Source organism: Talpa europaea, assembly GCF_964194135.1.
Source record: "Talpa europaea genome assembly, chromosome: 1".
Classification (NCBI taxonomy): domain Eukaryota; kingdom Metazoa; phylum Chordata; class Mammalia; order Eulipotyphla; family Talpidae; genus Talpa; species Talpa europaea.
This window is the reverse complement of record NC_140073.1, coordinates 9,407,528-9,428,765: the sequence shown is the minus strand read 5'-3', so window position 1 is coordinate 9,428,765 and position 21,238 is coordinate 9,407,528. Positions and strand designations below refer to the sequence as shown.

The 21,238-nt window shown below is 51.1% G+C and overlaps 1 protein-coding gene across 1 annotated transcript; it reads left to right on the top strand.

The window, feature by feature from the left end:
- Positions 1-14,649: 14,649 nt before the first annotated feature.
- On the top strand, positions 14,650-21,232 carry SMTNL1 (smoothelin like 1; the record flags this gene model as incomplete). Its single annotated transcript, XM_084229302.1, has 7 exons — positions 14,650-15,249; positions 15,495-15,627; positions 15,736-15,787; positions 16,687-16,848; positions 16,986-17,100; positions 17,218-17,369; positions 20,951-21,232. 7 exons carry the CDS (start codon positions 14,650-14,652, stop codon positions 21,093-21,095), a joined length of 1,359 nt encoding a protein of 452 aa, XP_084085428.1. The 3' UTR covers positions 21,096-21,232.
- Between the last annotated feature and the right edge of the window lie 6 nt (positions 21,233-21,238).

The following is a 21,238-nucleotide window of genomic DNA, read 5'->3' as shown; positions in this document are numbered from 1 at the left end:
AGACTGCAAGTCCTGGGGGGGTTGTGTCGGGGAGGTAGGAGATCATTGGTTCTCCGGGAAAGGCCAGGGTGACCGTGCTCAGGCAATCTCGAGTTCACTCTGCAGTTCGGGCGTGGAAAAGGGAAAATACCCCCCAGATAGCACCTTCGTTCTGTGCTGCACGTTAAGGTCACCTGGGAAGCTTTTAAAAATCCCCATGTCCAGGCCTCACCTCATACCAATTACAGTCTAATCTCTGGGAGTAGGACCCAGGCATCGGTGAACTTTTAAATTTCCCAGGGGACCTCTGCGTGCAGCTAAGTTGGAGTGATGAGAAAACACATTATTGAGCAAACGAATATAATAAAGATTCCAGTAGAACTTCCAGCCCAGATGCAATTGTTAGGGGGAAAAGGATGTCCCAAAGCAAATTCCATATAGGCTTTGTGGACTCCACCCCCACCCCAGGTCAAAGCCAAAGACACTGGGAACTCCAAATCCCATCACCACCAAAGGGACCTGAGGGTGGGGTTAAGCAGCCAGGTGGATACAAAAGGCAGACACGTGGGCTTTGGGGGGCTCGCTCTCCATTTTGGGCTCGCGGCCAGCTTGCAGCGTCCGTTAGATCTGGTCGGCTGGCATACACTGTGTCTATGGTTTCTAAACAGTTATGGATTAAAGTGTCATCCTCAAGTCCGTCTGCATTGCTTGGAAGCAGTGTGGCAGGATTCAGGGAATTAGAAACCTGCAGTTTCACATTAGGATTGTCCAACAGAGCTGCTTGATACTTTCCCATTCGCCCAGCGGTTAACCAAAGTCCACCCTTCTGCTCCAGCAATGTCAAAACCTGATGTGGCACACACACAGTGATGGGCTGACCCAATGTAAACTTCTCTGCCTCGTGTAGGAGGTCACAAGTGGCAGCCACAGCACGCAAGCATGAAGGCCATCCCTTAGTGGTGTGGTCCAACTGTTTGGACAGATATGCAACGGGCTGCATTTCTGGTCCCAACAATTGGATCAGCACTCCTAGGGCAACCCCCTGTCTCTCATGTACATAAAGTCTGAATGGCTTCCTAAGATCCGGAAGTCCTAATGCTGGTGCTGAAATCAACTTTACTTTTATTTCATCAAAAGCCTTTTGACATTCCGGAGTCCAAGACAAAGGTTCAGAGTCCAGGCCTTTGAGAGCATCATATAAAGGTTTTGCTATTAGTCCAAAATTAGGAATCCAAATCCTACAAAACCCAGCCATACCCAAAAATCCGCGCAACTGTCGCCGGTTACTGGGGATTCTAAGGGCAGAAATTACCTGTTTTCTTTCCGTCATCAGGCTCCGTCTGCCTTTCTTGATTTCAAACCCCAAGTACGTCACAGTTTGTTTGCATATCTGTGCCTTGTTAGGTGACACCTTGTAGCCACATTTTGCCAGGTGGTTCAGTACCACTATGGTATTTTCCAGACAAGATTCGTAGTCTGGACTTGCAATCAATAAATCATCTACATATTGCAATAAGACACCCTGGTTTAGTTGAACCTTCCTGAGATCCCTGGCCAGTATTTCCCCAAAAATAGTTGGGGAGTTCTTAAATCCCTGTGGAAGCACGGTCCAGCAATACTGGAGAGTGCTCTTGGACTTAGGGTCCTGCCACTCAAAGGCAAAAAGCAGTTGATCCTGGACATCAATTGGAATACAGAAAAAGGCATCCTTCAGGTCTAATACTGAAAACCACCCATAGTCACCAGGTATGGCAGTTAATAGGGTGTACGGATTAGGCACAGTGGGATGTAAATCCTGAACAATGTCATTAATAGCCCTTAAATCTTGGACAAAACGGTACTCGCCTGTATGGGGTTTCTTCACTGGCAGAATTGGAGTATTGTACGGTGAGCGACAGGGCCGAATGAGTCCAGATTGAAGGAACCTTTTCAATACTGGCTCAATTCCTCTCAAGGCCTCCTCCCTTAAGGGGTATTGTTTCCTTCTCGGGGTTTTGCTCCCCTCTATCACTTCTATCTTTACAGGCTCCGCATTTTTCGCACGTCCTGGGGTTCCATCAGCCCATACCCCTTTACTTACTCTTTCAACAATTTCTGGAGGTAAAATTTCACTTTTTGGTGGAGCATCTTGAGTAAGCAACATCTGGAACTGCAGAGCATGCTCTGGAGGAACCTGTAGGTGAAGCCTCTGATTTTTGGGTGAGAATATAATTCGTGCATTGAGCTTACTTAAAAGGTCACGACCAAGGAGAGGGATTGGACACTCTTCCATGTACAGGAAGCTGTGCTGGAGCTGTGTGGTGCCTAGCCGGCACTCCAAAGGTTGCAGGAAGGGTGTCTGTTGTGACTTTCCTGTAACTCCAATGACTGGTGGAGTCTGATGAGACCAACTTTATACCTGAAGCATACATCGACTGGATGCCACCGGTTCGCTCTGATCCTGTATGGAATATTTCAACAAAGCCAGCTAAACAAATTGCTGTTAGTTATTTCTACCCTGTGATTTTATGCAAAAATAGGAAAAATGGTTTAAAAGTAGATTTAGTTTGCAAACTTTTGCTTTGCTGTTAAAAGTTTGGGATCAAGGTTGAGAAAATTTGTGGTTTTTTTTACATCAGTTGAACCATTTTAAGATTTTTTTTCCTGTAATTTTTACATATCTGCTGTCTTGTTTTGGCTAACACCTCCAGATTTTTTTTTTGGCTTAAACTGATGAACTATTTTTCCTGGAGTGGAGGACTTTTGCTTTCCACAATGGACAAATACCTGGAGAGACTGGTTTTCTTTCACACTGGAACCTGACAAAATGTTCATCTGAGACTGCATCCCAACCTCCATATATTCGATCTTCATCACCATGGAAATGGTGGCAACAAGTGAAAGGGGGGAATTGTTAGGGGGAAAAGGATGTCCCAAAGCAAATTCCATATAGGCTTTGTGGACTCCACCCCCACCCCAGGTCAAAGCCAAAGACACTGGGAACTCCAAATCCCATCACCACCAAAGGGACCTGAGGGTGGGGTTAAGCAGCCAGGTGGATACAAAAGGCAGACACGTGGGCTTTGGGGGGCTCGCTCTCCATTTTGGGCTCGCGGCCAGCTTGCAGCGTCCGGTCAGCTCTGAGAGTGACTTTGGGTTTCCAGGTCCTCGGATCGGGTAGGACGCATTAAAGACTTTATTTCCCTATTTTCTCCCTGAGTTGTACCTTTTCCTTATTTTCTTTTTCTCTTGTAAATAAACCTTTTATTAACCCTTTTGTGTGTGTCTGTAGTAGAGTATTCATAAGTCTCTTTAAAGCGCGCGGGTGAGGACCCACAGCCAGGAACCCGTTTAATATCGGGGCTGCTCTATAACACAATGAACATTCCAATGCAGGGATAATGGACAAGTTTGCTTACTGACAGCTCCTTCTCTTTCAAGATTCATAGCCAGGGCCTCAGCACTCTTATCTACAAGGTTGGGCAGCCTACCCAGCTGGTCTCTCTATCCAAGGCCATCCCCGAATGCCTGAGTCTTTCCCACTTTGCCTTGCTCTCCTTGTCTGGGGACTTTACTACAAGTGGTTGTGCCTGCTGAAAAACGATGTAACGGATATGGACATAGTTGTGTATAAAAAGAACCCTTGGTCTTTAAATGGGTGCTAGGACCTTAAGGGCTACCCAGGTCTGGGACCTCATGCATGAGTAATCAAGCTTCTCCTGACTTCACCATTCCTGAAGTGCCGCTTGTTCTTCCTCTGCCTGGGTAAAAGGCTAGAATTTATTTCTACAACAGGGGAGTCAGTCAGTGCTCAAGGCACTTTGTGTGTCACAGCTGCATGTGGGTCATTGTGCTTTCTCTGGGGTTGCAAAGTCACGCAAGCAAGCTGAGACTTGTAGCCAATATATTTTATTGAACTTCTGTTAGATGCCCTGAGCCATGAAGAAAAGACAACTGCCACTGGAACTTAGGCGTTTGGGTGAGAGTATTTATGAACTTATCTTTCAATATTAAGTTGATTCTTCCATCTGCACATATAGTATCAATAAAAACCACTTCAATCCCTAGATTCTGAAAGGGTTTCCCAGTAATTGAAATTTATAAGATGCAAATTAATTGTGCAAAAGTACACGGCCCACTGTAGAAAGTGGGCTGGACACTTGTCTGACTGGTCACATATACTTTCCTCAGTGTCCGAGAAAGTCTGGGTTTTAAAGATTTATTTATTTATTTATTTATACAAGCACTGGGTATAGTCAGAAGCGCAGGAGAATTCACCAGAGTCAGAGCAGAGAGCAGAACAGGCAGACTGATGAAATACACTGCTGAGGGGAGCAGCGGGCAGCAGGAGAGGTCTGTGCACCATGTGGGACTCTCACCCAGTGGCCGGGGATCAAACCGGCGCTGCAGAGGCTGCGGACAGCTTCACAACCCAGCGCTCAACTGCTGTCACCAGGGGAGGCCCGAAAGTCTGGGTTTTAAACACTGAACCATATTACTACTCTAGGGACTCACCTTTGTCAAAATCTGCACCCTGATACTTTAAGTTTGAGGTTAGACATTTATACAGTAAAGTGCATATAATACAAGAATCCTAAGCTTAATTTTCAAATATAAATTTATTTTTATAACCACTCCTCAGGTCAACCTACAAAATATTTCCAGCACCCTAAAAAGTTACTTCATTTTGTGCGTCCCCTGTGGTGCAGCAGGTTGAGCGCAGCGCTGTGAAGCTCTCGGCAGCCTCTGCAGCGCGGGTTCAATCCCGGTCAGCCGGTGAGAATCCCACATGGCGCAGCAGACCTCTACTGTCTCGACCAGTGCTCCCCTCAGCAGTGTTTTTAGTCAATCTGCCAGTTCTGCTCCCTGCTCTGCCTCTGGTGAATCCTCTTACCCTCCCGCGCCTCTGGCCTGTACTCCGGTTCTTGTATAAAAATAAATAAATCTTTAAAAAAATTAAGTTACTTTATTTTCCTTTCCATTCAACACCCCCTCTCCTGCAGTGACTCACTATACTGACTTCTATCATCATCAATTATTTTGCCTATTCTTGAACTTCATCTTAGTGGAATATTATTATTTTTTTTTAATTTTTATATTCCCTATACAATTGCAGCCCCCTGATTTTGACCCCAAACCCTCCTTTCCCTGCCCTCCCCCAAAATGTGTCTCTGGTTCATAGTTGTTTGCTGGAATATTATTATTTTCTATTGTGTGCCTGACTTCCTTAGCTCAGTGTAGTCTCTGTAAGATCTTATCCATATTTTATGCATATCTGTTATTCATTCTTTTTTTATTGCTGTCCAGAATTTGATTGTTACGAATAAGTCAGAACTCATTGTTGTTCTTCAACAGGAACATTTTCCTGTTGATGGTCTTTGGGTTTGTTTCCAGTTTGGGGCCATTATGATTAATGCTGCTATGAATATTATTGTACATATGTTTTAGTGCACATAGGTTGCCCTGATTTCTGCTCTTGAAAATATAACCAAGATAGGACCTCCCTGGTGGGGCAAGGGGTTAAGACGCAAACTAGAAAGCTATCCACAGCCACTGCAGCACTGAATTCGATCCCTGGCCAGGGAGATACCCACATGGCACAGCAGACCTCTCCTGACTCACCTGCCGCTCCCCTCAGCAGTGTATTTCAGTCGTTCTGCCTGTTCTGCTCCCCACTCTGTCTCTGGTGCATCCTCTCACCCCTCACACGCCTCTGGCCTGTACCCTGGTTCTTGTATACATAAATAAATAAATCTTAAAAAAAATAAAATATAACCAAGATATTATGGAATATTAAGAAATTACATGGGGAAAGGAGATGAGTTCCCACAATAGGAATCTCCTTCCTACATGAAATTTTTATTTGCTGTTATGAAAGATTACATACTGTATTATTCCACTTAAAACAGTCTCAAAACAACAAAATTATAGATATAAAAGAGATTAATGGTTGCCCACTATTAGAGTGAGTGGGGGGAGGGAGGGAGGTGTGCTAATAAAGGGGATATCTTTGTGGTGATGGAATCTTGATTTTTCTGTATCCTGATTGTGTTGGTGGTTACACAAATCTATATGGTTAAGTGTTTTTTAGAACTATACACAGACACTGTAGTAATGTCAATTTCAAAGCTTTGCTATTGCATATAACTGCATAAAATTTAACCATTAGTGGAAATGAGATGAAGGACATGAAGCCCTCTCTGTATTATTTATGCAATTTCCTGTAAGCCTATAATTATGTCAAAATGAAAATGTTTTTAAAAATCATTACCAGGTATAAAAATAAAATCTATTTAAAAAAAAAATCATTACCAGGGCCTCCCTGGTGGCACAGGGGTTAACAGCTCAGTGCTATCAAGTTATCACCAGCCACTGGGGCATGAGTTTGATTGCCAGCCAGGGAGCTGACCCACATGGCACAGCAGACCTCTCCTGTCTCCCCTGATGCTCCCCTCAGCAGTGTATCTCAGTAGATCCGACTGCCCTGCTCCCCGCTCTGTCTCTGGTGAATCCTCTCAACCCCACATCTCTGGCCCACATCCCAGTTCTTGTATGCAAAAATAAATAAAAATAAATCATTAAAAAATCATTACCAATAAGAAAAACAAAATAGGTAATAGAGTTGACATGGAATATACTCAGTAAAAGAAATCATAGTTCTTACTATTTATATTTTTAGAATTTTCTTAGGCCAGATTAAGAACATGGACAGTAGTGAGCACAGTATATTAAACATACATATACCCATCACCAGGAGTTAATGATTATTCACAGCCATATTTTCTTCACCTGGTTTTATCTCTAACAGATTAAAGTCTTTCCCAGAAAGACTTCATACCCTCAGAATTATAATAATTTCATGTCATCTAATGCACATATTCCATTTCCCCCAATTTCTCAAAAAATGTCTTGTCATGGCAAGAACAATTTATGTGAGCTCTATCGTCTTAACGAATGTTCAAGTGAACAATACAGTATTGTTAATTATGTGCACATGGCCTACAGCAGATCGCCAGAACTTATTTATCTTACATAACTGCAACTTAATACCCCATGAATAGCAACTCCCTATTGCCTCTCCCCTCAGTGCCTTGAAAATTATTGTTGCTGATGTTATCTGCCAGGAGACTGTGTCTTTTCCTTCCTGTATTTATACAGTTGGGGTTTGGGGACCTACAAGAAGGGATCTCTAATAGTCTCTGTTAAGTTTCTTCTTAGAAGACAGTTTATATAGCCCCAGCCTTCAGGATCTCTTTGGAATCTAGTTACATCATCCCAAACGGCTAACCTTCGTCAGCACCATGCTGAAGCTCCTGCCCCTGTGCTACCTTCCAAGCCTCCAGCCTGCAGAGGGGAGCTGAGTGTCCATTACTCACCATGGATCATCATCGTCCTCTTGTATGGGACCTCAGCCCAGAGAAGGGCCTGCAGGCCCATCACCCAGGAGTCTTGAGCCCTCGTGAGAGGCACAGAGAAAACAAAGAAAGACAGCCCAGGTGGGCTCCAGAGATGAGCAGGAGGTGAGACAAGAACAGAATGGCTCGAGTCTTTCTAGTAGCTGAAAGTTGGCACCGTCTTAATCAGTGTTTCACTGTTACCACCCCTCACTTCTCCCCTCCCCTCCACCGCTGACACCCTGATCCAACCTCTCTCTCCCTCCCCACCCCCAGCCTGAGCGAGGGTCACGGCTTTAGTCAGTCTCCTAAGTGGTTTCCAACTTGGGTTCATGCTCCCCCCTGAGTTTGTTCTGAAAACAGCAGCCAGAACCATCTTGTCAGAAACTAAAGTTAGATCGTGTCATTTAACCTAAAACCCTCCATGGCTTCCATTCACGCAGCAAACGCCAAAACCCTTACCATGACCTATAGAGCCTACATGACTCAGCCCCTGCAGCCCTTTTCTCCTCATCTTCTCCAGCTTGGTTGCTCTGCCCTGGCCATGCTGGCCTCCTGTTCATCCAGTGCTCCCCTGCTTTTCCACTTGCTGTTCCCTCTGCCTGGAATCCTCTCCCCCAAAGAATCCCACCCCTCACTCTCCCTTCCAGTTTCTACCCCAGCATCACTTCTCTGCATTGATTTCTTCCTGACCATCCTAAAGTGTCCTCCACCCCCAAGTAAAGCATCCCGTCTCCACTTCCCTGCTTCATTTTCCTCTACAGTGTCTGTCATCATCTAAAACTACAGATTTGATTTAAAGACTTGCCTATGGTCTGTCTCCCCACCATAAAATGTAAGCTCCATGATCTGGTTTAGTTTATTTCCTGTTGTGTTCAGTGTGGCATCTCCAGCGCATATTAGGTGTTATCAGGTGTTGAAACATTTGATCAATGAATAACTGAAATTGGTTAAGCAACCTTGTAATGGGTGATACAATGATCTGTTATTTTGCTTTTTTTTAATACCTAATGACAAAAGGACAAGAAGAGAAACAGGGGACCTCCCTGGTGGCACAGGGGTTAAAATCCCAGCACTATCAGGCCTCCCTGGTGGCGCAAGGGGCACAAGGGGTTAAGCACTGCACTATGAAGCAATCAGCAGCCTCTGCAGCACAGCAGCCAGGGAGCAGCCCACATGGTGAGGCAGACCTCTCCTGTCTTGCCAGCTGCTCCCCTTCACAGTGTATTTCAGTGGATCTGCCTGTTCTGCTCCCCACTCTGTCTTTGGTGAATCCTCTCCCCCCACCACCTCTGGCCTGTACCCCAGTTCCTGTATGCATAAATAAATAAATCTCTAAAAACAAAACAAAATAAAAAAGAGAAAGAGAAATAAGTGTTTAAAAAAGGACGACAGGCCAGAGAGATATTGGAAAATCTCAACCATCTTGGGCAGATACGCTCTAGGGCGCGAAGGAAACATCTTGATACCAGAGGCAGGGACAACCTGCACAACTGGACCACCGGCCGTTGGTGCTGGCTTTCAGTCAGGAGGTACAGGCCCCCAAGTTCCTCTTCCATATTTCTACTCACTGACTTGTTTATTGACTCAAGATATATTTCTTGAGCAGCTAATACGAGCCAGACATGAGCTTGGTAAGCCCTGCCCATATGGAGCTCAGAGTCTAGTGCGACCAATCACATGCAGACTCTGGACCCCAGTAAATGTTATGAAGACAATAAGATGGGCTGCAGGATGGAGAGGAAGCAAAGTGGGGAAGATGTCCCCGAGCAGGTGGAATTTGAGTTGAGGACAGAAGGAGAAGGAGCTAGTCTTGCATAGAGCAGAAGTAAAAAACTAGTCCTGAGCGTGGCAAGGAATCCCTTTAGTGTACCAGAAGAACTCGGGCGTGGCTGGAGCAGGGGGGCCAGGGAGGAGTCTGGGAAAGTCCTGAGCCTCCTAACTAGTGGGATCCCCCTGCATGCTTCCCCCATGGTAGCCCCTTTCTTAGGCCACAGGACACACACAGAAAAGGAAGAGATGTGCTGTTTTTCTGGGCAAAATTCAGTCTAAAAATTTGTTCAGAGCCTACTGCGTGGCAGTCACTTCAGCTCAAAATAGAACTCCGTTCTGTGTTTTCTAGACTCCCAACCCTGCGCTCCATCAGCTTGGCCCATGCTCTCCTCTCTGCCCTTCCCCCTTCGGAAGCCAAGGGCTCTCTCCAGTGTGCTCCCCTACACATCCCCCAGGGCAGAGCGGCAGCTGTCTCCTTCGCCCCTCCTCAGCCCACCCCACAGCAGCTGCTTTTGTCTGAAGCAGAGTAAAAGGGAGAGCACAATGGAACATAGGTGGGGCCAGAGGCCGCAGAGCTCTGGATGAGCAGGGGACACTGGAGGGCTGGTGACTTCTCCAAACAGGCCTGCAGGTGGTTTTCTGGGATCTCCAGGGCCAGACCAATACACTGGGAAGCAAGGTGGCACAGGCCAGGCCTGCGTCAGGCGGGGGCACGCGCTGTGATTGAAAGTTACCACCTGTCAGAGCTTCATGGGAAATCCGAGCCTCCCAGTCCAGGGGAAAGTGTTGTACCAACTGGGCAGTAAACAATGCTCTTCGGGTGGCCCCAGGCTCTTGAAGTGGGGGCAGAAGGGGGGTGGAAGGAGGTGGAAGGCGGGTAAGGGATTTGAAGTGGGGGTAGAAGGGGGGTGGAAGGAGGTGGAAGGCGGGTAAGGGATGTGGGGGGCGGACTGAAGAGCTGGGGGCTTAATTAAGGGCAGCCCTGCCTCGGAGTGAGCCGGCACCGCTGGAGGAGGACACAGCTCATAGCCCACAGGCGGAGGCCCCACAGGTAGGAGAAGCCCTGGGCCCCTTTCTCAGCACCCCCTCCCTCTGCAAGCCCCCTCCCCACCTTCCAAGAGCCAGAGCCTCCAACAGAGCTCCATGGTTAGAGAAATTAGGGTCCTTTCTAATCCTTTCCTCCACTTTATCAACTCTCCTTAGATGCCAGAGGCCAGGGGCTCGGCCCTGGGGTGTGGGGCATCTTGAGATTGCCTCCAGAGTGGCCTGCAGGTGGCCATCCCTGCGGAGGGCCCAACAGGCAGAGCTGGACTTGGGAGTCCCAGCAGTCCTGTTGGGCTGGGAGGCTGACTCTGAGCGGTGGAGAGCGGTGTCTCCTGGCGGGGGTGGGGGCAGTGGAAGCCTCAGGACCACTGGAAGACAAACTGGGTGACAGTGGGCCGTGGAGGTCATCAGCACGGGGTTTGGGATCTGGGTACCCGGCTCTCTTCTATCCTCCTGGTCAGCCAAGGGATACAGGAGGAAGGAGGTGGGAGCTGTCTGCAGTGCTGCTTTGGACACCAAACAGGGCTGGTATGAAGTCTTCCTGGGGAAGCAAGGAGAGGGAGAGTAAGAAGGAAGGCAAGGAGGGAGGAACTTTCAGGAAAGGTCTAGAAGAAAGTGGAACGCCTCCTCTCCCCTTTCTGCCCCCCCACTGGCGGGGTCCCCCTCACAGCTGGGGAGGCTTTGATGGGGCACTGGCCAAGGAGCTGCAGGGGGCAGCACCTTTGGCACAGGCTCTGGCCCGGCCATCAGGAGACCCGGTGCGAGGTGCTCTTTGCCATGAAACTCTCCAGTGACTTCAACTCCCTGAGCCTAATCTGTAAAGTGGGGCGATAACACCTGTTCTGAGGGGGTAGCGTGAGGACCAACCAGGTAAAGAGGGCACTGCGGTAGAAGCTGGAAACTACTGTGGAATCGTTAATGCTGAGGTGGGTGGTGTTACCCCGCTTTCTCAGTATCCCGAATTTCTTCACTCTGTCTATTTATGACAAGCCCAGAGGGTGGAAAGCTGAGGTGATGAACACGCAGGATGGCTGAGGTGTGTGACTGTGTGTTTACCTGCCCTTCCCCTCCACAGCCTGAGAGTATGGCAAATGGATGGGGGGGGTGGGGGGGCTGTTCCATTGTGCTTCAGCCAATTCCAACTACACTTTGGATATGAAAAGGGCTCACTGTCTCACCAGCGGCCAGTTCTCTTTGCCTTGCTTACCAACAAAATGTCCTTATCAGGTCCGGACCTTAATCTGGCACTGGGGTGGGCAGAAGCCCACATGCACCCACGTGTGCCAAGCACACTCTCCTGCCAGACACACCTCTAAACACTTACATACATTAGCTCCCTTAGCCTTCTGCATCCCTATGGGAGAAGACGTATTTTTATTTCCAGAAACCAAAACTCGATAGGAAAGCTACCTTGCTCAAGGTCACAGAACTGATAAAAGGGGGAGCTGGGACCCCACCACACAGAGGAAGACTCAGGAAGCAGTGCTCTCCATCTCGACTGCAAGCTGCCTTCCAGAGGAGGAGGTGGGGGGGGGGAAGGGGGTGTGAGTCCTTTAGACCAGTCTTTGCTGCACCTTTTCTGCTCAACACAGCACTGGGTGGTGGGTGCCCCTTGGGAAAAGCAAAGCAAAAATAAATGAAAACCAAGAAACAAAGTCCATAGCCAAAAAGGTTTGGGATAAAGTGAGTTCAGCAAAGTTAAGGTTTCTTTACTGTGAGCTCTGCGGAATCTAAGAGCTGATGAAGTTGTATGCTTCAAAAGAGTAAAGAATAAGCTGCTTCTGGAACAGTCAGGATATATCCCCTGTCCCAGCCTCTATTAATACCTTGGGAGACCCTCGTTTTCCACAGAGTACAGTTTGGAAAATCTGATCGAAACCAGCCCTGTCATCGTCAGTGCACACTGAGGCCCAGTGGGCCGGGGGGGTGCAAAGGGACCGGTTCTGGTCTCTGAGTGACCAGGAGCCTGGGGTCGAGCCAGCTGCACCACCTCCTGGCTCCTGCTGCTTGCGCCCCAACCCCCAGGCTCCTGTGTCCCCTCATCTGCTAATACATTGCTGGAGCCCCTAAGCCCTGGAGGGGCGCGGGAGGGCCAGAAGTGGAGGACTGTGTGAGCATCTTTACAAATTCCACTTTGCTTCCCAGGAGATGGTGGGGGCACCAAATCCAGGGACCCCACTAAAACACAAATGGTGGCAGGAATACAAGCCAGGCCCTCTTCTGCCTGTCTTCCTGACTCCTGTCCTCTGTCCCATTTACCCAGGTGCCCTGGGCACTGTCACCAAGAACGATGGCACTACAGACGACAGGGGGTATTTTTAGGCAGTGACAGGAGAGTCTACTCCTCTTAATGCCTGAGTCATGCTCTGAACCCTATGGAGATTGTTTCCCTTGTAAACACACCCCAAGAAGGGCAGGGAGGTGGGAGAGCCGGCCCTGTGCCCCCACCTGCTTGTGTAGGTGCTATAGCATATGCAGCACTTGGCTAGCGAACCCCAAGGTAAGTGTCACAGCCTTCCTTGGAGGGTCAGGAATAGGGAGAGCACATTTCTATTCTTCTCCAAAAGAAGCCCTTCCCTGCTCAGGGCACCCTCTTCCTGGAGAACTGGCGTTGGCAGGACTGACAGCCACCAGGAGACCAGCTCGCTCCGAGTTAAATTTAGCATTTTACTCCTGTGATTTAGCTACAACTGGATCACCTGTGTTCTGCTTTCCTAAATGTCTTTCTTTAAATTACCTTATTTCTGAATTCAATACATGTATTTATTTTTTTAAAGATTCATTTATTTATGCATACAAGAACTGGGGTGCAGGCCAAACCAAAGATGTGGGGGTGAGAGGATTCACCAGAGACAGAGCGGAGAGCAGAACAGGCGGATCTACTGAGATACACTGCAGAGGGGAGCAGTTGGCAAGACAGGAGAGGTCTGCTGCACCATGTGGGTCACCAACCTGGCCGGGGATCGAACTCATGCTGCAGTGGCTGTGGATACCTTCATAGGTTGCGTCTTAACCCCTTGTGCCACCAGGGAGGCCCTCGATACATGTATTTTTTTTTTATTATTTATTTATTTATTTATTTATACAAGCACTGGGTACAGTCAGAAGCGGGGGGGGGAGTGGTGTGAGAGAATTCACCAGAGCCAGAGCGGGGAGCAGAGCAGGCAGAAGGACCGAAGTACACTGCTGAGGGGAGCAGCGGGCGGCAGGAGAGGTCTGCACGCCATGTGGGACCCTTACCCATTGGCCGGGGATCGAACCGGCACTGCAGAGGCTGTGGGCAGCTTCACAACCCAGCGCTCAACCACTGCACCACCGGGGAGGCCCAATACATGTATTTTTAAAGGAAATAAGTAAGTCACTACTGGAAATGGAGACTCAATATCACTTGCCAGAAATAGAAATTTACTGTAAAAATAAGAACAATGAAAATAAAAGTGTTATCAGGTCCCATCTGGATACTCCTACCTGCTCTGAGTGCTGAATCTGAGGCCAAGCTGTCTCCATTCAAAGGGGAGAGCAGCCATAGGTATTTCCAGAGGCAACTATCAAATTGTAACCACCTCACCGGCTTAATCAAAAGGAGGCATAATCATTGAGAAGGTATTACATGTCCCTGGGGGGTCCCAGAGGATGCCTGAATCCATGGTCAGTGAGAAACCCTAGATAATAATAATAATAATAATAATAATAATAATAATAATAATAAAAGGGAACTATGATAGCAGCTGTAAAATAAGCTGTGTGTTATACTCACTCTCCCTCTCCTGTATTCACGCTTTCTTTCTCAAAATATCATTGTGTATAATGTGTAATATTTTCAGACCTTGGTTGACCAGGCAGTAATTGAACCCAGAAGAAGTGAAATCACAGATAAGGGGGGGGACCACTATATATGACCTCAATTTTTTTAAAACCAAAGCTACATCTGGGCCTCCCTGGTGGCGCAGGGGTTAAAGTCTCAGCGTTATCAGGCTGTCACCCACCACTGCAGCACGAGTTCGATCCCTGGCCAGGGAGCTGACCCACATAGCGCAGCAGACCTCTCCTGTCTCGCCCGCTGCTCCCCTCAGCAGTGTATTTCAGTAGATCCACCTGTTCTGCTCCCCACTCTGTCTCTGGTGAATCCTCTCACTCCCTGCACCTCTGGCCTGTAGCCCATTTCTTATATGCATAAATAAATAAAAGAAATCTTTAAAAAAATAAATAAAATAGAAGACAGAACAGCAATGTAAAATAAGAATTAAAAAAAAAAAAGCCACACCTGAAGATTGCTGTTAGGTGTACACCACCCAACATCAGGTCAAGGCCCAAACTCCCCATCTTAGGGAAGCAGTTCTCTGTTCCCCCATTTCACCACAAGGAAAGTGGAGGTTTGGGTCACACGTCCAGTGGTGGGGGTCCAGGACCACTGGACCCTCAGACCAGCGCTCTCTGAGGGCGGGGCGACACTGGGCCTGCTTGTCTTCTCTTTCCAGAAATGGAGCAGAAGGAAGGGAAGCCCTCTGAGGATGGGACCGCAGTATCCCCATCCACAGAGGCCCCAGAGAAGCTAGGAGACTCTGCAGAGGAGGAAGCCCAAGGCACAGGGGGGAGAAACGACAAAGAAAACCCTCCAGAGGGGGCCAGAAAGCAGGAAAGAGCACCGGGGAAGGAAGACACTTCCGCTGAATCCCCAGGAGAAGCAAATGGGTTGGATGAGGTCAAGGTGGACTCCAAAGAGGAGGCTGAGCTTCCAAAGGAGGCTCCTCCGGAGATGACTGATAGGAAAGAAGAGGCCAAATCTGAAGCCAAGGGGGCTAAGGGAAAAGAGCAGGCCTCGTTGGCCGACTCTGAGAAGCAGAAGACCGAAGAGAAAGAGGCCAAGCCTGGACCTCAGGAGAAAACCGACATGCATGAGGAGGCCAAGGCTGAGCCAAAGGTCCAGACTGAAGCCAGGGAGGCTGACGGGAAGGAGCAGGCCACGAGGGCCTCTCAGGAGGACAGAAACAAGACGGAGGAGCCCAAGGCGGAAGCCTCATCTCCTGGGGCACATGAGGTCAAAGCTGGCGCTCAGGACACGGACTCGAAGGAGGAGATGGTGAGTGAGGCACGGAAGAGGGGCGCAGCCCCTGTAGTGTCGGGCCCCCTGCCACTGGCAAAGCAGGTTCCCTCCTGCCTTATTTCCTTGGGAAACTCCAGTCTTCCTCCCACTGATATTAGGAACCTGGGGTGGGGATGCAACACTGTGCCCCAGGCTGCCTTCCAGACCTTTCCGAAGCCCTCACAAAGCCTTGGGCAGGTGTTTGTGTGACTATGAGCCCCCACAGATCATGTTCATTCCAGAAGTCAGCAGGTCCCAACGAAGAACAGGACCAGGGTGTAGAGAGAGAATCAGAGGACAGAACCCCGGGGAGTCCCAGCTCCCCCGAGGAGTGGCCCGAGAGCCCCACAGAGGAGGGCATCTGCCTCAGCCCAGGTGAGCGGGTGCCCCGGAGCCCACCGGCACTGCAGGGGCTAACCCGAGGGGAGTGTGGGAGCATGCAGGGGTAGCACAGCTTCCCTGCCTCCTGCTCCTTTCCTCCAGATGGGTTGAGTCCAGACACCGCAGCTTCTGGAGAGACCAGTCCTTCAGCCAGGTAATGTCAGCCCCCCGGGACAGCCCCCAACTCCCCACTACTTGCTCCCTATAAGGTCTACAGGTTGAAAGCCTCCTCGGGTCCTGACTGTGAGATACCCCAGGCTTCCTGGCTGTCATGCCCTGGTCCAGGGCAGCACTCAGGGAACCAAGAACCAGACCGTGGAGCAGAGGGAGTGTGGTCCCTCCCCACCCCATCGCTGAAGCCTCCTCTTCCTGGGGGCTCCTCAGCTTGCAGCCCAGTGTGGCCCCATGGGTCAGCATCATGCACAAGTGCAGGCTCAGGAAGCCCCAAGTTTAATGACTCTGCCACTTAGCAGCCATGTGACCTTGGCCACGTCACCTGACCTCTCCTCCCGTGTGAAGCCAGCACAGCAACTGCCCCTACCTCTGCAGAGTGTGAGGCTCAGCGACGCCTGCGTGTAAAGCAGCCAGCCAGCACGGTGCCCGTGCGTGGTGGGGCTGGGAAATGGAGAGCCTCATTCTTGCTATTCCAAGAACACGTTAGAAGAATCTTCCTTTATGCTGAGCTGAAATTCACCTCCAGGTGATTTTCTTAAGGAAAGAGCAGCAGTGAATAGTCACTGAGCACTCAAGCAGGCACACCTGGGTTGGTAGGAAGCCTCGTTCCCATTTGACAGGTGAAGAAACTGAGGCTAGTAGCCATAATATGAGAGTCCCAAGATCACGCAGCATGTAACAGGCAAAACCAGGACTCAAACTCAGATCAGATCTGGCTCCCAAGGTTGGACATCTGGTAAAAGGGCACCAAGAGTGGGTGCCATCACTTCGTGTGCCCCCTTACACCACCCACCCGCGCCAGCGCCCTCTGCCCCCACTCCCTGCCCTGCAGTGGCTGGTGCCCGTCCCTCTCATACCTCTCTCGACCTTTCCACGTAGTGAGTCTTCGCCCAGCGATGTGCCCCAGAGCCCCACAGAGCCCCCGCAGGCCCAGGAGAAGAAGAAGGAGAAGGCCCCTCCAGAGCGCAGGGCGTCGGCCCCTGCGCGGCCCAGGAGCACCCGTGGGCAGAACCGCAAAGCCATCATGGACAAGTTTGGAGGGTAGGATGCAGGCCGGGAGCTGCTGGGTGGGTCTTCCAGGGCCTGTGGGGTGGAGGGCAGGAGGACGCCTGCTGGACCTGGGGCTGGGGCTGCTCCCTGACAGGCTTGGGCGCGGCCCCCTGGTCCCTCCCTCACAGGGCAGCCTCGGGCCCCACAGCTCTGTTCCGAAACACGAAGGCGGCAGGGGCGGCCATCGGCAGCGTCAAGAGCATGCTGCTGGAGTGGTGCCGCGCCATGACGAGAAACTACGAGGTGCACGGGGTGTGGGGGTGGGGGTATCAGGGGCACAGGGGTGGCCAGAAGGTGGGGGGCTCAGAGGGGCCGAGTGTAGGCCCTGGGGCCATTTCACTGAGAACTGGGCGCCTGCAGCACGTGGATATCCAGAACTTCTCCTCGAGCTGGAGCAGTGGCATGGCCTTCTGCGCCCTCATCCACAAGTTCTTCCCCGACGCCTTTGACTACGCAGCCCTGGACCCCACGCAGCGCCGGCACAACTTCACCCTGGCCTTCACCACCGCAGAGTAAGCCCCAGCTGGGGTGGCAGAGGGGAGCGGAAGGCCTGGGTGCCCAAGGCCAGAGCTGGATTGGCCATGAAGGAGGGGTATGATGGAGGGGTATGGTGAGGTCATTGGGGGTCAGGGAGAGGCTGTGGCCACCCATCCTTGCAGCCAACAATTCTTGAGCACCAGGAAACTGTTTCAGGACAGGGTAATGGTGAAAATGACAAAATCCCTGCCTGCAGGCAGTTTGCAGAGCAGAAGCACACACAGGAAATACAGTGGAGGCAGATGTCCTAAAGAGGATGCAGGCAGGGCAATGGGTAGAGGACATCTGGGGGCCTTGACTACAGCCACTTGCTGTCAGTGGGGTGGTCTGGCTCCTTCACCTCACTGGGCCTCCACAGGCTGACCTCTGAAATGGACAAGATGTTTCTCCTCTTTGCAGAGTGATTGTGAGAACTGAGTGAAATAATTAAATGAAGGTGCTCTAACAGCACCTAACCCAGGGCAAACACTTCAAAAGAAATCTACACTGCTGTGCAGTATAATGAATGATAGCACAGCTGTGATCGTTACTTTATCTTTTAAAATTTATTTATTTATGCATACAAAAACCAGGGTACAGGCCAGAAGTGTGGGGGGGGGGGGTGAGAGGATTCACCAGAGACAGAGTGGGGAACAGAACAGGCAGACTGACTGAAATACACTGCTGAGGGGAGCAGGGGGCAAATCAGGAGAGGTCTGCTAGGCCATGTGGGTAGCTCCCTGGCCGGGAATCGAACTTGTGCTGCAATTGCTACAGACAGCTTCATAGGTTGCATCTTAGCCCCTTGCGCCACCAGGGAGGCCCATGATCGTTACTTTTCACTTCCAAGGCTGCAGTGGGAACCATGGCTGAGGTCCACATGGCTGGGTGCCAGAGGTGGTGGGGTGCTGGAGAAAGGGGTGGTACTAGACAAAAAAGGCAGGAGGAGTATGAGGCCTGAGACCCAAGAAAGAATCTGAGAGTCCGAGGGCTGTGGCTGCTGGGAGGCAGTGGAGACTCCCAACACCAAATCACCAATGCCAGCCTCAGCCATGGGCCTCCATTTCCGCCCACCAGGAAGGGCTGAGCATCCCCCAGTGACCTCGGGCTTCCCAAGGAGTCATGGCAGGAGCATCCAGCTCTGTCCAGCCCCGGGGAGCGGCTCCTGGGCCCGGTGAGGATAGGACTGTGAGATAGGGCTACGCGGAAAGGGAGGCCAGGGAGGACCCCAAAGGATCCATGGGTGCATTTCTAAATCTCTGAATAGGGAAGAAGTCCCTGGGGATGTGAGCAGAATCTTGGCTCAGAGGTGCTGGACCAATCTGCGGGGCGGCCTGCGCAGCCCCTTCCCCTCTTGGGCCCCCGTCCTCGCAGCACTGATTGAAATTGGTCTGGGATTTTCAAGTGGTTTTCCTTTGTGAGTAGATTTCCTCAAGGGACGTATTCAGTGATCGCCCACATATAGCGCAGATTGAAGGGGACCTTTTCAGATTGGAAAGGGCTCCCAGAGCACGCCAGCCAGCGTCGGACCCCTTTCTAAGGTGGGCCCTGGAGCTCATCTTTAGGGCCGAGGGCTCCAAGGATGCCATTTAAAAGCCACAGGCTGATGGTCCCTTCCGGCTTAATAGTTCCTGCACAGGGCTGGGGTGAGTGCCCTGGGGCGGGGTGGGGGGAACACCAAGTGCTGTTCAGGGCTCAGAAACACGTGATGATGACCAGCCACGTGAATGGTTCTGCTGGGTACTTTTCTTGCTTTACATTTGATGCTCGCAAGCCCCTATGCTGTGGGTACAAGCAGAGAGCGGGGGTGATACCTTATGTCTGTACAGGAGGGCAGTGGCAGAGCCGGGATCTGGAAGTGAAACTCCCAGCTGGGACGAGGGCTCTTCTGTGAGCACCAGAAGGGCGTGTGGGCACCCCCCAGCCAGCAGGCCCTGGCCTTTAGGGCCTGGGTCATCCTCCCACCCCTTGTAGCTGACTGGCCTTGGTGCCGAGCCAGGCGGAGCCATAGGAAGCAGAAGAAATAAAGTGAAGGTGACAGGCAGGGGAAAGGGAAGGGCGTGGGCCGGATGCATGGGATGAGAGTGGAGAGTTGAATTTGAGAAGCTGAGTTTGAACCGTGACCCTGTCCTACCTCTGTGACCCTCCGCAGCTGACTTCACCTCCCTTAGGGTTTGAGGTGAAGATTAAGTATGCAAAGTAAGGGGACCCCTGCCAGAGCCATCACACCCCACCACCCCGCTGAGGAACCCTCCCCCTGATTCCCAACAGCCCTGGGTGAGCAGAGGAACCAGCCAGAGCTCAAGACCCCAGGGGACTCAATCAGCAGTGCAGTTGGAGGGGCCCGACCCCACTCCCCACGCTCAGTGGGAATAAAGCTTTCTGGGGCTCCCGTGTTAGAGGAACAGCACCTCACCTGCATCCTGCACTGGCAGTGGGGAGCTTGTGCCATTCTTTGAAATCCTGCGGCCTGTGCTCCTCCCCCAGCTCCCAGGCCAGCTGACTTGGGTTTCTGCCCAGCTGTCTTAGCCCCAAGAGAGGATGTCCGCTGGGACTCAGGTTTCTCCTGCTGCCAGCGCCCATGGTGATTTGGCACGCTGGGACTGCTGAGAGCTGGCTTCAGGGCACAGATGCCACAGCACCCGGCAAGCCTGGGGCTGAGTCCCAGCCATGTCACTCACTTTGACCTTGGGCAAATCACCAAAACCCTCTGAGTCTCCAGTCCTTCTACTGGTTGAGGCTGGAGAAGAGAAAACGAGAAGCACTTGACAAGGCACTGGCATATGGTAGCGGTTAGCTCAGATTATCAGCCTCGGCAAAGCCAGGAGCAGCACGTGGCCCCAGAAAGCAGCTGGGAAGCTACCAAAAAGGGCTGCTAAGTTCTCTACAGTTGCTCAAACACACCAGGTGCTTCTGCCTCTGGGCCTTTGCACATGCTGTCCCCTGGCCTGGAATCCTCTTCTGCCAGATGGGCACGTGATTTACTCAATGTCAAAGAGACCTCTGCAAGTTCCCAATTTGAAAACATCCACCCCCTCTCTAGCACAGGAACAGACCCTAACACCTTCCCCTGCCTCATCTTTCTCCATATCCCCCCTCACTGTTACTGTCTCTTCTGCCACAAGAATGCCATGACACGTGAGGGGGGAGCTTTGGTCTTGCTCAGCTGAATTCCCTGCTGGCATAGCAGGCTCTCGATAAATACAGGAGGCTGGATGGAGATGAGCTGGTACAGCTGCAAGCTGTTGCTCTGGCTCAAATCCTGTCCTTGTGATTCCTTCTGAGGGGCCTGGTCTGGATTCCAGGGGACACAAACGTGCATGTGGAAGGGTGGGGGCTGACAGGACTAATAGCAGAGGGGACCACACCCATGTGAGGACATGCGGCGCAGTGAAAGCCTGGGCTGTGGAGTCAGACATGCTGAGTTTAAGTCCGGACTCGGTCAGCTCAACTAGACATGGGGTGGCTGGCCTACCTACCTGTAGAACCAACCTACACAATTCTGTGGGCCTCCTCCTCGCTGGGCTGCCCCTCACCCTTCCTCTCTGCTCCTCACCCGCCCCACCCCTGCCCTCAGGAACTTGGCCGACTGCGCCCAGCTGCTGGAGGTGGATGACATGGTGCGGCTGGCTGTGCCGGACTCCAAGTGCGTCTACACCTACATCCAGGAGCTGTACCGCAGCCTTGTGCAGAAGGGTCTGGTGAAGACCAAGAAGAAGTGAGGAGCTCGCCGGCCCCAGGAGCAGGGGCTCAGCTGACCAGCCCTCCCCGGAGGCTCATGCTGACCCGCAGAGGCAGCAGAGCCAGGGCTTGGCAAGGGCAGTGGCACTAATCCTAACTGCATTAAAGTCCTTTTGTAAAACCC